The sequence below is a fragment of the Canis aureus genome, chromosome 4 (assembly GCF_053574225.1).
Source record: "Canis aureus isolate CA01 chromosome 4, VMU_Caureus_v.1.0, whole genome shotgun sequence".
Classification (NCBI taxonomy): domain Eukaryota; kingdom Metazoa; phylum Chordata; class Mammalia; order Carnivora; family Canidae; genus Canis; species Canis aureus.
This window is the reverse complement of record NC_135614.1, coordinates 53,236,002-53,250,320: the sequence shown is the minus strand read 5'-3', so window position 1 is coordinate 53,250,320 and position 14,319 is coordinate 53,236,002. Positions and strand designations below refer to the sequence as shown.

The following is a 14,319-nucleotide window of genomic DNA, read 5'->3' as shown; positions in this document are numbered from 1 at the left end:
AGATGGGAAAGCTGAACCCCCTGAAGCTCAGGTATTGGTACGTAGCAGTGAGGGGATCTGATCCTCAGTTAAAGGACTTTATGCCTTTGCCATCATACTCTGCCTTTGTCCCAGATTTCTCTTTGGATTAAGGCCTGCTTTTTCCCAATGAGACACACATTCATCTACTCATCAAAATAGATGAGGACATGAGAATTTAAATATTGTCCCAGCAATGGGTTCAATAATTTACATGTCATGCTATTATTATTAACATATTAAAAATCTGGAAAGCAAAGTGCCAAATCTCCTAAGAAAAATTGTTTAGATACAAAGGTTTGGGTTAATCCATGGACCAAGGGTGAATTATGGATACTAAGAAAAATAAGACTACATGAACTACTGAAAACAGCATTTGTTTCTTTCCTGGGCAATTGAGAAGGGAAAAAAATCAAGCTGAGATCTAAGAGATAGGATTTCTAATCACTTGCTTTGTCACTGGCAAAGTTCCTTAGGCTGCATGCCTCAGTATACCCACTGTAAAATGGAGTTAATCTGTGCCCTCACATTTGTGTGAAGAGAATTCTCTGAAATATTATAAAGGTCTCCAAAACTTTCAAGTACCATTCAGATGTGAGTGACCATGCCACTCATAACAGTCAAGGATTTTATTTGTTCTGTGTTAAGGTGTTTATAGGCCAGGATTCAGATGCTAGTCTTTAAGAGAACAATGAATGGCTAGAATAGGACACTCCCACCTCCACAGCCTCAAAAAGAATGTCAATTTTTTAAAGATTTTTATTTATTCATTCATGAGAGACACAGAGAGAAAGGCAGAGACATAGGCAGAGGGAGAAGCAGGCTCCCTGCAGGAAGCCTGATGGGAGACTCAATCCCAGGACTCTGGGATCATGCCCTGAGCCAAAGGCAGATGCTCAACCACTGAGCCACCTAGGCGTCCAAGGACTCAAATTTTTAAAGATATTCTGAAATGTACACCATTCATCTGAGATTATAATCTGGTTTTAAGAAAACACCAAGATTGTATAGAGAAACATGGCTTTGCAACATTGTCTGTAATAATTTCAAAGATAACCACCTTTCAGGGCAACTGGGCAGCTCACTGGGTCAAGCATCTGCTTTCGGTTCAGGTCATGATCCCAGGGTCTTGGGATTGAGCCTCGCATTGGGTTCCTTGCTCAGTGGTAAGTCTGTTTCTCCCTCTCTGTGTTCTCTCTCTCTCTCTCAAATGAATGAATGAATGAATGAATGAATAAATAAATAAATAAATAAATGATCTTTTAAAAATAAAAAAAAAGATAACCAACTTTCTAAAGAACTTTCTAATAAATAAAAAAGAGACCTCTCATTTTTCATCTTTGTTTTTGTCTTTGTAAAGAGTATATGTGTGTTTGTGTGTGTGTGTGTGTATGTAGGTGTGGGTGTAAAAGAAATCAAACCTGATGTGGGATGAAGGTTCTCCAAACTAACTTCCCATTTTGTGAGAAAACTTCAATAAGGCATCTGAGACTACTAAAATGGTGTTTTAAGACACTAAAAACATCAGCATACTAATAAAAGGGAAGTGTATGGAAAATAGGAGGAAACTATTGCTCTATTGAACAATAATAAATAAGTTGCAAATAGAATGATTGTCTGATATTTAGATAAAACAGGAAAAAAAAAAGCATTAGTCAAATCATGGTTGCTCTAAGAAAGATGGAGGAGAAAACAACCTCTGACCATCTGAAAAGTTGTCAGCCTGAGTGGAGAGCACCATCCGGTGCAGGCAGAGTGCTCAGGGTACTAGCGGGGTCTGAGGCCATACGAAAAAGCAGCAGCTGATACCGTGGAGTAAAACATCCTAACATTTCCATTTGCTAACTTCCAATTCATTGATTAGAAAGACAAAAAGTTATTTCAATCCTGAAATGTCACGTCATGAGTGTTCAACACATCCCAGACAAGGGCTCTTCTGGTCTACTCATCCACCTCCCCATACACATAGTATCAATATTTGGTCAATCACGCAGCAAATGAGCAAAAAAGTTTTGGGGGATTCTTGATACTGATTAAAAGGGCTTTTTTTTTAACCATCACAAACTTTACATGAACCAAAATCTGAGAATCTTGCCAAAACTCTCCACAATCTGTATAGCAACCAGGTCTATGTTTAAAAATGCAATGTGCAATCTAATTATTATTTTCTCTTTTTTTCTCTGCCCTGGCACTGAAAGTGTTAAAGAAAACAATAAAAGAACAAGTAAGTGTACAGGGTAGGATTTACTGGCATTTACTTTTAATCTATGGTCCTTCACTCTGTAGCTTATCGGGCCTCTGTCAGTGCTTTCTCCTCCTTTATACTTCATGAGGAGCCCCCCATGCTGCTACTGAGAGACAGAGCCCAAGTGTCTATAAGCTTTTTGTCAGGTAAAAAGAGAAGAAAAAGGAAAGGAACAAGAGGAAAAGCAAAGCTAAGAGGCATCTATTAGATGTCACTAGGCTTTTGTATTCATGTCAATGATTCAGGATTAGAGTATTTGAAATAATCTTATTGAGAGGAATCAAAAGGCCCACCGAGTGAGAGGCTGCTCTGTAGCATATGGCAAAGGCACGAACAATATCTTATTAAAGATGTGTTGGCTAACACTATTACTTTATATTATATTACAAAACTCTTGTGCCTCAAACAGTTAGCGGGATGGTATAGTTACCGAGTGCCATTTTGGAGGTTATTGTGTGGGATCGAGCTATATCATTTGCCGGCGTGTCTAGTTAAGTCTTTCCAAGTAGGGTCTGCAGGCAAGTTTGGAACTGAAACGAAGCACTTCACCTTCAAAAATAAAAATCCGCAAAGCACAGCGAAGACCACTCTGTTCCCACTGAAAGTGGAGTGTAGATGGCATGGATGAAACGCCACTGGCATTCTTTTCCCTCCGAATCAGATTCATTAAGTTTGCATCATTTACCATATGTGACCCCCACACACCCTCCAATTGAAAATATGCAGGGTCTTTTTTTTTTTTTTTGGCTTGATTCCCCTTCCCATGAAGAACACACACACACACACACACACACAGGCAGATACACACACACACACTCAGCTTCACACTTTAGCAGGATTAAGGCAATTAAAATTCTATTACAATAAGTACTGTAACGTTAAAACCTTCATTTGCTTCTGGACAAAGGCTTGTAACTAGAGAGTTTGCGAGGGAGATTTATCTTCATCTACCCACACCTTTAAAGCCAGTAAGCAACCAAAAACAAACCTGTACTGTTCACCATATTTCACTGATTGCAATTGGAGTATTTAGGTCACTTTTATATTGTCCAGGACAGGGTAGAGTTACACAGTTTGTAAAAGGAAGGATGGGACGGACATGGGAGAGGGGAGAATGAGGAATTAGTAGTCTGTTTCAGATAATGCCTCATGCAAATTAAAATGACCAAAATACCATCTCTTTATATGAAGAAAAGTTTAAATGAGGTTTTTAAAATCTGGTCAATTCTTCTTAGAGAGTTTGATCAGGTGCTGGCAGTAGGGAGGAGTGAGGGGAATTTATCAATGGAGAGTTGCACTTGGGGAGGGTTTTGGGGGTTTTTTTTCCCATTCTAAGCAACTTCTGTTAGAAAAGTAAAAGCATATTTAATATAGTGATATGTTCTCATCACAAACTGACTATGCAAAGTTGCTAGATGACACACAGGGGACTTTGTACTGCTTTTCTGTATTTTTCAAAACTGTCACAAAAGCAAAGTTATGAGGACAAGGGATAAAAACACACACTACAAGCAGACGCCTGGGCCAGTTACACACATACACTGCTGATTCTCTGAAGCTTCGTTAAATACATTTCTTGGAAGTTGCTGCCATTACTTCCTTTACAGGAAAACCACTGTTGTTCATTATACAGTGTCTGCAGGAGTATAATACCATGTAAAAGTACTTTGCATTATGATATATTGTCAGCATATTTGAAATGCATGTTAATGTATCCTGGCTGTGTATTTGGGAATAGCTGGTAGCAAATGGAATACAGACTGCTATTAGCTTATTGTATTTGTTATTTTCCTATCACGGTAGCAAACAGCACACAAACGCACCCAGCTCATCTCATATTCAGAATGGTATTATCTGATATGTGATAAAATTTAGAATGATACTTTCTCACATAAGCCTCATCGCTAATAATCACATAGGAATTCCCACTGAGAAAACAAATGTTTAAATACACTAGGGTTAATAAACAACCATAAATTCATGCTCAATGTCAATGCTGGCTTTTCACTTTTGGAAAAATGCAAACCTCTCAATACAACAAAGAAGACAGCAATTATCCTGCCTGGGGCAATTTTAAAAGGTGAATTCTCCCTCTTTTTATTTTAACCGAGCATTCAAGGTTAGGAAATCAGATGGTATGAAGGTTTATCAAAACTCCAAGAAATGCATTTACACCTCTGGTTGCTCACGCCCCAGACAACAGTTTGTGTATCTCACAGCATGATTATCTGTAGTGGTGGGTCCTTCTAAAAACTGGGTAGAAGCCAAAATAAAAAGAGTTGAAAGTCAATGAAATGAAACTCTGACGAAAAGCCTCATTTGCAACAAAGTATATATTTCCGTAGTTGAGGACTTGATTATATGCCCCACCTTACTCTATGATAATTCTAAAGTTTTACTATTGTCTTATTATATAGGTGGACACATAATCTTATACAAATACATCAGGCCAATTTACTCAGGAAATTAGATGTTGACAAGACAACATTGGGCTTTTCTAGAAAGTTCAGTCATAGCATTTACACCTCTCAGCTTAAGAATGGATCTTAAGTAAAATTTCTTCTCTGAACAACCCTGACATGGTCAAGCTTTTCATGTGATGTGTGTCCTGTAAATTCAACAGGTAAAGTAAGCTTTGTATTACTTTCACTCCTTAACATTCTATATCAGATAATAATCATAAAGCAAATCCAACTAGTATTGCCTAAATGAAAGTGATCTAGATCTTTAGACAATCTTGGAAAAGACAAATACAGGGTTTTTTTCTTTCTTTCTTTTTTAGGACTCCCTTCGGTCAGTATGGCCTGAAGAGGAGTAATTCTAAACAAGCTAGGTTTCTCATGTTATAAAATTCATGTATATTTAAAAATGTATCACAAGGCTTACATCTCAAACACAGATATAAGGATCTTATAAATGGAAAAAAAGACAAATCTGTTAAAGTTATAATAAGCAAATCCAAAATTTTTAGGGGTATATTAGTCAATAGGCTTTAAAAATCCATGTTTTTAATACCAGCTATGAGGAACTCCAAACTTGCAGGTTACTCAAGCACGTTATATCTCAAAAGGACTATGTCTAAATTCACATGAGACTGGAAAACATAATTTGAGGAAGAATTTCACCCTTTGTTACTTCTAGTAAATGAAAAAATGCCACTTGTTAACTACCCAGGATCCACAGTACAAGGACATGAAGAATTGGGCACTTATTTTCTCCCTTTACTTGGTGGTCTATTTCATCAGTCACACTGATCCTAAATTGAAAAACCAAAGAAACAAACAGATATTGAGCCATACCCTAACCTGCCCTACTGGAAATAAGCAAAACTAATCGGGCTGGAAACTTCAGGGCTCTCTGTAAAAGGAATCCTATGATATAATTGGGAGAAAGAAATGTTTTTGTAAGACCATCTGCATTCACCCATGTCATCGCTCAAAGATAGCTTAGTGAGTCAAAGATAGGAAAATAAAGAGTTTTGTGAAGCACAACAAGAATGGATGGTAATCCTAACTAACTAGATATGCAATAACAGCCTGCACACTTCATATGTTCAGATCAAGTATTTATAAAGAAGTTTCCATATTAAAAATGGAAGATTTTTTTATAGATTCAGAAAAACTGGGTTCCCGATTCAGACTACCCTGTGTGACTTTTGTCATTACCATCTTTTCTGATTCTTACAAAGTAAACCTAATTAAGAACCTCCCTCATTAGTCTTCCAGAAAAATTAGCACAGCTTATGCTAATTACTCCTGCAAAATTTAATAAACTCGTTGAAATGGGAATAGTCTAATGAGGTTTTATTTATTGAACTAAGATAACTCCAAGGAAAAAGGTTAGGACACAAGGATATCCAATGTGGTAATAAAACTACAATTTATTCAATTTCTAAACATGAATTTTATTGCAAACCTTTTGAATTCAAATATGAGTTACTGTGTGAATATGTTAAATCAATCTCCACCTTAATTTAATAACAGTAAGTCGGTTTTTACTTTTTTATTTTAACAACAATTACCACACATAGCCGTTTACCTCAATGATAATGAAATTTGCTCTTTTTAGTTCCTGGTCATCGGTTATTAAACATAACACATATGACTTTTTCCATGTCTACATAGCCCAAATATCTGGATCATTGGGCACATCCTGGTTTTATAATTCTTAATCAAGCCATTTGGCATCAGACTGAAATATGACCTGGCAGTCAACTTCACACACAAACCTTCTACATTCACAGAAATTTTCCTATAAACTTTTTTGAAGTGACTTGACAAATTGTCACAAATGTAAAAAAGAATTTGGGTCATTCATGTTTTTCTTACTTTGTTGCATGCTATTATAAAAGAAGGAAGTAGAAACCCATTTTCTAAATCATGACATGAAACTGCTGATTTTGTTAATCCCACTTTTTTGATAGAATATGCCATGCTGATGTCCCCAAATCACTGGCAGCAAATAATCTAGCCAAAATTCAACACAGAAAATAGCTTACCCTGCACCATTACCGTATGACCAGAAAACCTCTTCTATCTATCCTATAAATAGTTTTCCTGAATAACCACTGCTAAAAGTCTTTTGACTGATAAAAATAGCAGTGTTCTTCCAAAATCCGAAGGACAAGCAAAGGGAGCTAAAAATTATTGGTGCCCAAAAGGTGACTTCGTGTTAAAACTATGCTAAATCCTAACACAGTGATTGCCTATACCTTCAGCTCTATAATTGCATATTGTATGCATCTTGTAAAAACAGTTACTATTGCTACTGAATGCAGGCCCCATAACCTATTTTTGCAAAATATGCAGAGATTCACATCCATAAATCTGAAAGCAAATCAAACCCTAAGCACGTAACGCAGATATTATGCAATCAGTAATATAGAATCAAATTGGAAACTATGAAATTCAAACACAGTTGCCATCATTTTTTTTTCCTTTGCAGCAATTTTATGGAATTGAAAAATCTTTTCTATTTTGCCCTTCCTTGTGTGAGTTCTTTTCTTGTTGTTATTTTCTTCCCTCATTGTTAAAAATGAAAGTTTCACATATCAGCATAGACAGGGCTGGAGCTTTTAAAACCTTTGGCAGACTCAAGGACAAATAAATTCTGAAAACTCAGATGCAAATAAAAATAGCTAAATGGGGTTTTGCATATCAGCTGGCATCACTGCTTGAAAAGACAGTTCATGGGAGACAGTGGCAATCGCCAGCAAATAAACATATGTTGAGGCTTCTGCAGATCCACTGGGTTTCAGCCGTTTTTAAAATACTCCTCTCTTAAGAGACCAACATTGGCTACACACTGTTTTCTACTTTGTCAAACCAAAAAGGGAAAAAATGAAAAGGAGAAATGTCATGAGTAATATCTCTCAAGCCACCAACAGTATAAAGTGCATACTTATTTTGCCTAAATTGTTTGAACTACCCCAGCCAAGAAAAGGTTTTAAGTACCCTACTGGGACAGATGCTAGGCGGCAACAATAGAAGCCACACTAATGCAATCCAGGTAACACAATCCTGTTTCAAAAACACGGGCCGGGCTAATTACAGCGCTGCTGAGTCAAGTTTCTTATGCCATCGCAACCCACAAGAACAGGTCAAAATCAAATGTTATTCAAACCACAGTCATATCAACCTTCTATATCAGAGTCACGGCTTAAAACCAAATGAAGAACTTAAAAGCTTAACCCATTCACAAGCAAAAGAAGTGTTTTCATTGCGGGTGGCAAAGTACGGTTGCTTGTCATCATGTACACCAAAAGGAACTGTGCGGGAGAACAGAATGCTTATAGTTTCAAAGTTTGGGGGAATATTTGGGCTGGTCCTTTGATCAGAACACTTTCTTTTTAACAGAAGCATAAGAAAAACTTGTTTAAAATAACAAATGGTATTTCGGAGAGATGGATTTAAATAAAACAAGCAGCATAAAGGTTATATTTATTTTTGACCTTTTTCATTCGAAGATTTATCTTCCATTGCAGAAAAAGGAATTACACGAATGGCGCGTCTGCTCTTGCAGACAAACATGCTATTCCAGCTCTATAGGCAGCACACAACCTCACTTCACACTAAACATCCACATGTATTAATTTTTGAATCAAGCATATTAACAACACTCGGTTATCAAGCAAGGGTGTATGTTTTGAGTGACTATTAGAGAGATGTTTAGTGAAAATACCTGATTGAAATGTGAGCTTTATAAAGCTACTTGGCAATCAAAATTGGGTTTAAGCCTGAAGAATCATATGAATCCAAATGAACAAATCAATGTTTTGACATAAATTACAATGAAGCAGTTTTTCAGTCAACTAAAAACAATAAAGTAAACCCCAAAAGGTAAAGAATTGGAAAGACAGATAGATAGGGTATGTTTGGGGTTTTGTTTTGTTTTGTTTTTGGTAAAAATCATTATTACCAAACTCAAAAGGAACTTTTGTTCAGCTGTTAATTTTCTCAATGAGGGATCAGATCAGTCTGTCTAATTTGTAAGACTCTTCCAGCTAGTGGAGGGTGCTAGCTTTTCCTAACTGACAACTGACAGTATCTATAAACCTTCCAGGCCATTTAATTCTCAATGAGTAATGCTATGTAACAATGGTTTATCATACATGTTTCCATACAATGAATTTCAATAATTAAAATGTAAAATGAATATTTGGGATGCAACTCTGCATAATATGTGCACACACCGATTCCAAATTGCACCAAACAACTAAAACAGATTTATTGTTCTACAGTGATTTACCTGGTCATGTCAGATTAGTAATATGGATCTGTTTAAAAACACAATAATTAAGACAAGCAGGATAAATTAATCAACTTACAATACAGTATGAGCTACCATCAAATGCCGGGAGATAAGAGTAGAAAGTCTTGGTTCACAGATCTCTTTAAAACTGCTTTTATGCATAAATAAAACCCTAAAATGTAGATGGATTACGTCCAACAGAACTACTGTAGCTAAAAGTGATAATGATTCAAACATTTTTCAAATAAAAGTTAAATATTTATAAGCACCCAACCACATTTCATAAATCACAAACTATTATTATTTTATTTCTGAAGCTTCCTGGCACAGCATGAGGATTGAGCCACAGAAAGTCAGGAAAGAAAAAAATATTCCTTTAAGATCATGAATCAGACACGAAACCGAAGCAATCCAAGAAAACGGGCCTCCAAAGTACATTCCATATGGTTTTCCCAGGAATCGCAAAAGCTCGGCGCAGACTAGTCATGGCCAACAGGCAAATTTCGGCCACATGCGTTCTTCACCCTCGCCCATGAGCGACACAAGGCAGGTGTTTCATTATAATGAGGAATAAGAATCCAGTGAAAGCAGAGTGGTCCCTACCTGTCAATTATCACTGGATCTGAGGGAGTCTCATTTCGGTTGCCACAGCTCTTCTTGTCACAACAGCGGCTATGGAGCAAAAGCGAAAGGATTTAGTACAACCATTACAATGTAAAATCATCATTTAGGCAGACAGAAGGTTCAAATTGCTGGGTTGCAAATGCTAGAATTACCACAAAGCCATACCTGGCAATCAACGGATCCCTGGGACAGAAAATTGTATGTGGGTCGCCTATGGGTTAATGGCCAGGCTTAACCTCTCCCTGAACAAAGAAGGAGGGAGGAAGAGAGACTCTCCTGGAGCCACACTGACAGCCCTAAGATGGGGTCTCCCCATAACTGCCCGCAGCATTGAGGAGTTCACTGTGAAATGCATTATTATTATATCTACCCAATGAGAATATTCAGGGTTGTGGGTGGCTCAAACGTTCTTCCCTCAAGATCACTCTAATTGTGTGGAACGCGTCAATAATGAGGTATGAGTGATTTCTCCCCCTCCAGTCATTCTGTATTAAATGGATTCCTTTTTCCTCTCCTTTCCCTTTCAAGGGAGATGCTTTCTTCAACCGTAGCCTGCCCAAAATCCTAAAGCTATAACGGTTTGCTTTTGAACCATCTTCATGAGAATAAAAGTACAACATAATAAAGAAGACGAAGAAAAGGCAAGATAAAACAAAGTGGACATCCACATGTTGTCTGGCTTCTATGTCCTATGCTGGCCATCATTTAAGTTTTCTGGAAGCATTATGGACAGTTGATCCAAAAGCTAGCACAGCCTTGACAGTGGATGCTCTTGATTAGGTTAGAGAAAAAGCAGCCAAGGACAAGAAAAGCACCCACTATCAAAATCCCACCCCAGCTCTGATGATAAGGCTGTCGGTTTCTGTAAAACCTGGATGCTTCCAGGCGGTGAAAAATTAAGGTTTTTCAAAAATTATCCATGATCGATGGAGAACTATCCATCTGAAACCTGTTTGCAAATAAAATATGTGTGCCTTGGTCACTCTACACCCAGGGGCACACTATAAAGGCACATGTTTGATTAGTAAAGGAGGTGAGAAAGTTATCCAAGGGTTCTACATTATGATGTGCCACCAATAAAATATGCATTTTTCTCCCTCTTTCTTACACAGGCATGTATGCACACACACGCACACGCGCACATGTGTGCGCGTGCGCACACACACATTTGACTTAGTGAATCATAGGGCCTAAATTTAGAAAGCTTCTAGAGGGAACCAAACATTGAACTGCATTTTCAGGACCCAGAAATACACTCCTGGATGGAGAGTCTTTCACCAAAGTTGGGAAGTCTCTTTCCTGACTATGACTATATCTCTGAGAAAAGAATCAGCTTCCAAATTTGGTGTTAATTCTCTTTGTCTCTCATATCTTCAGAAAGCAATAGTAAGAACTCTATCTCCTTTGTCAAAGCCCCAGCTGAACGTCACTACACCTACCTTATAGCTTTCCCTTTCTGATTCAAAGGGAACTATTTCCTTTAGCCCTAAGTTCTAATGGGACTGTGGAGATAGAAAGCACAAAGTGTCTCAATGAAGAGGCAGATGAAGAAACAAGGGAATGAAAAGTACCCTGATTGGAATGCTTGCAAAAAAATAAAAAATTAAAAACTAAACATCATGATCTTTCCACTGTGATCCCCTACACTTACATTTCAAATGCTTGCCAGAAGAGTGTAGTAGTTAAGAACAAATGGTTCCAGCATCAGACAGAGCTACCACCTGTACCACCTTAAGCAAGGTGATGGAATCTTAGTTTCCTCATTTGTACCATGGACAACTTTGGTGCCCACCTCCAAGTGCCAGGGTGCAGACTCAATGCAATCAGGGTATAAAGCTGGGCTCTGCGACTGGTCCTACTAGCTGCTCCACAAAGGTTAGCATCATAGCATCATTATCACTCCTTGCTCCTTCCTCCTCTGACCTTCTCTTCCTCTGAACCTGAGCAAAGCTGCTCTGTACTCTGCAAAAGCAGCAGGTCTCCAATAGCTGCCAATCAACAGATCTCATGTCCCCTTTACCCAGGGAGAAAACCAGTGGGTGAGAAGGCCTATTTCTCTTCATCTTTTTCCATACTCCCCCACTTTTTTCCCCAAACAGTGGGTGGGCAAGGCAAGTTCCTGATGGTTAAACCCTCACCAGAGTCAGTGCCCTCCAGGGGCTCTACCTTACATGATGGCAAGTTCAGAGCAGAATCTATATGTCATGTCTGGTTCTCTCTCCTCATTGCCATCACCCTCATCCATGTCACTCTCATTCTTCACTTGGACTACTGCAGTGGCCTCCCATCTAGCCTTGCTGCCTCCACTCTTTACTTCCTATAACAGCCAGAGTGATCTTTTCAAAATGTCAATGGGACTGTGTCACTTCACCAACCAAAACCTTTTCATGGCTTCCCATAGCACTTAGAATAGATCTATGGCATGACATGATGTCAGACCACCTCCCAGCCTCCTGTCACTCTCCTCTGACTTGCCAACCTCCAACCCCACTGGCCAGTCTCTCTGATAGGCCTCACTCAGGCTGACCTTGTGCCCAGGCCTGGGCAGGTCTCCCAACCTGGCCTGTTCTTCCTCAAACCCCTCCCTAGTTGACCAGCCTCTACTTCCTATTCAGGTCTCAGCCTCTACACTCTCTATCCAGGGAGGCTGTCCCTGACATCCTTTAGGCTCTTCCTGGTTTTCCCTTGCAACACAATGTAACATGGCATGTAACACAATGCAAATTATTCTTACATAAGTGTTTCTGTGTTGTTACTCTCCTTCTACTCTCAACCTCCTCCCCTACTAATCCAGATGCTTCATAAAGGAAGAAACTGTCAATTTTATTTACCTAATGAGTACTGTAAGACCTGAAATAGAATGGGGACGCTCAAATATTGATTGATTGATTGATTGATTGATCGAATGACTTCAAGAATGATGTAAGGTACTAGGGGAAATACGGCCCAAGAAAATAGGAAGGTGACGGGTAGAGGAAGCCAAGCTGACCCTCTGATCAGGCACTGCTGATGGAAGGAAGGTTCACTCCCATCCCACCCCATGCATCAAACCACCTCTCCCAAGCAAGTGCCACACAAGGCCTGAGATTTGTCCTTTGACTTAAACACTTTCTTCATCCCCTTAAAATAAAAATGCCCTTGAGCACAACCAGATGATTTGAAGCACAGCATAAATGAGAACCACTTCTCTCTGCTGTGCCCCAAGGGACCCCTGGGAAACGCAGATGTGAAGAACAGAAGTGTAGAGGGGAAAGATGGAGCAGTAATAAAAGGAGGTAATGAAGGAAAGAAGAGAAAACAAAATCAAGGGGCTGAAGGTCACTTAACACCTACGAAAAGAAAACTTTAGGCAAAGTATAAACATGGCCCCCCATCAGGTTTCCTATCTCTGGGTGGGGTTATGTTCCTGCATCACATGGCCATCATTCCCCAAATGGGAGCCTTGGGCTCTACTCTGCACCTGGAGTGGTGACAGAATAGTGTCTACAGAATGAGCCCTGCTTTAAAAAGACATAGATATTGCACATATATGTGTGTATACATATATGTGTGTATATACATGTATATATGGAATTATGTACAGCATTAAAAAGATGAAGGTGGGTTTTTATACACTCTCATGGAAAGAAGTCAAAATCAAATTATGAATAAAGAAAGCCAAGTTGCTAAATAGTATGTATGGTATGGTCCTAATTCTGGGAGTAAAAAAGGAAAGAGTGAAAGAGAAAGGGGAAGAGGAGAGGAAGAGAGAATTGGCCACAAGCCAGTTCACCCCTCACTTCACTCAAATCTCTATGCAAGCCCTTCCCTGATTGACTGCCCCCAGAGCTCTCCTTCATCCTGTCTCACTTTTCTCCCTAGCACTCATCACATCATATTTTATATTTATTTGCTTCCTCCTATGCTGTCTGCCTCTCCATGAGGAAAAGGTCCTAGATGGTTTTGTCCACCCCCATACTCCCAGCAACTAGAACAAAGCCCAGGGCACAGCAGCAGACCCTCAGGAAATAGGTTTTGAATAAATGAATAGAAACTTCAAAGAAGTCACCTGTAGGGAGTAGAATAAGAAGCAGGGAGGAATGGAGGGGATATATTTTATTTCCACACTTCTGTAGTCTTCTGCTTTGTAAGTTGGTGGGGACAGGTGACTTGGGGACCCTACTCTTCCGCCATCTTGCCCTGCCCCCAGTCTTCTGCTTTGTATTGCAATATTACTTTCCTACTAAAAAATTGAAAATCAACCAATCAATCAAGTTGGGGAACAAATGTCTTCCGTTAGGCTGAACTGACATCTGCTCTCCCCAGTGCCTGCCCCCACATGCAGCTCCCTAGTTCCGAGCCCAAAGCCACCCTGAGCAGGAACTAGCCCTTCCTCCCCATGACAGTCTTTCTCGCCCTTCTCTTTCATCTCTTCTCTAAACCTAGTGCCTCCTAGTTCCTTCTACTGAACTCAGAAGGATCAAGAAAGGTAGGCACTACCTCCATCACACACAAGACAGGCATTAACCAAAGAGGACAGGCTGAAAGGAGAACAGATTAGCTCCTGTTTAAGGCAGAACACTCAGGCTGAAACAATACAGTACATGGAACAAGAGACCTGAAACCTCTTTAAGGGAAATTTATTGTGTCAATGAAAGAAATAGCAGTGACAATTATGTCCTCATCACTGCATGACAGATGGA

At 39.1% G+C, this 14,319-nt stretch overlaps 1 protein-coding gene across 14 annotated transcripts in view; it reads right to left on the bottom strand.

Annotated features, from left to right (window-relative positions):
- EBF1 (EBF transcription factor 1) overlaps window positions 1-14,319 on the bottom strand; it is a 392,209-nt gene that overhangs the window by 351,325 nt on the left and 26,565 nt on the right. For all 14 annotated transcript variants that reach the window (XM_077895685.1, XM_077895690.1, XM_077895687.1 and 11 more), the window contains one exon: window positions 9,617-9,685. In XM_077895685.1, coding sequence (XP_077751811.1) covers window positions 9,617-9,685 — 69 coding nt within the window. The remainder of the gene's footprint in view (window positions 1-9,616; window positions 9,686-14,319) is intronic.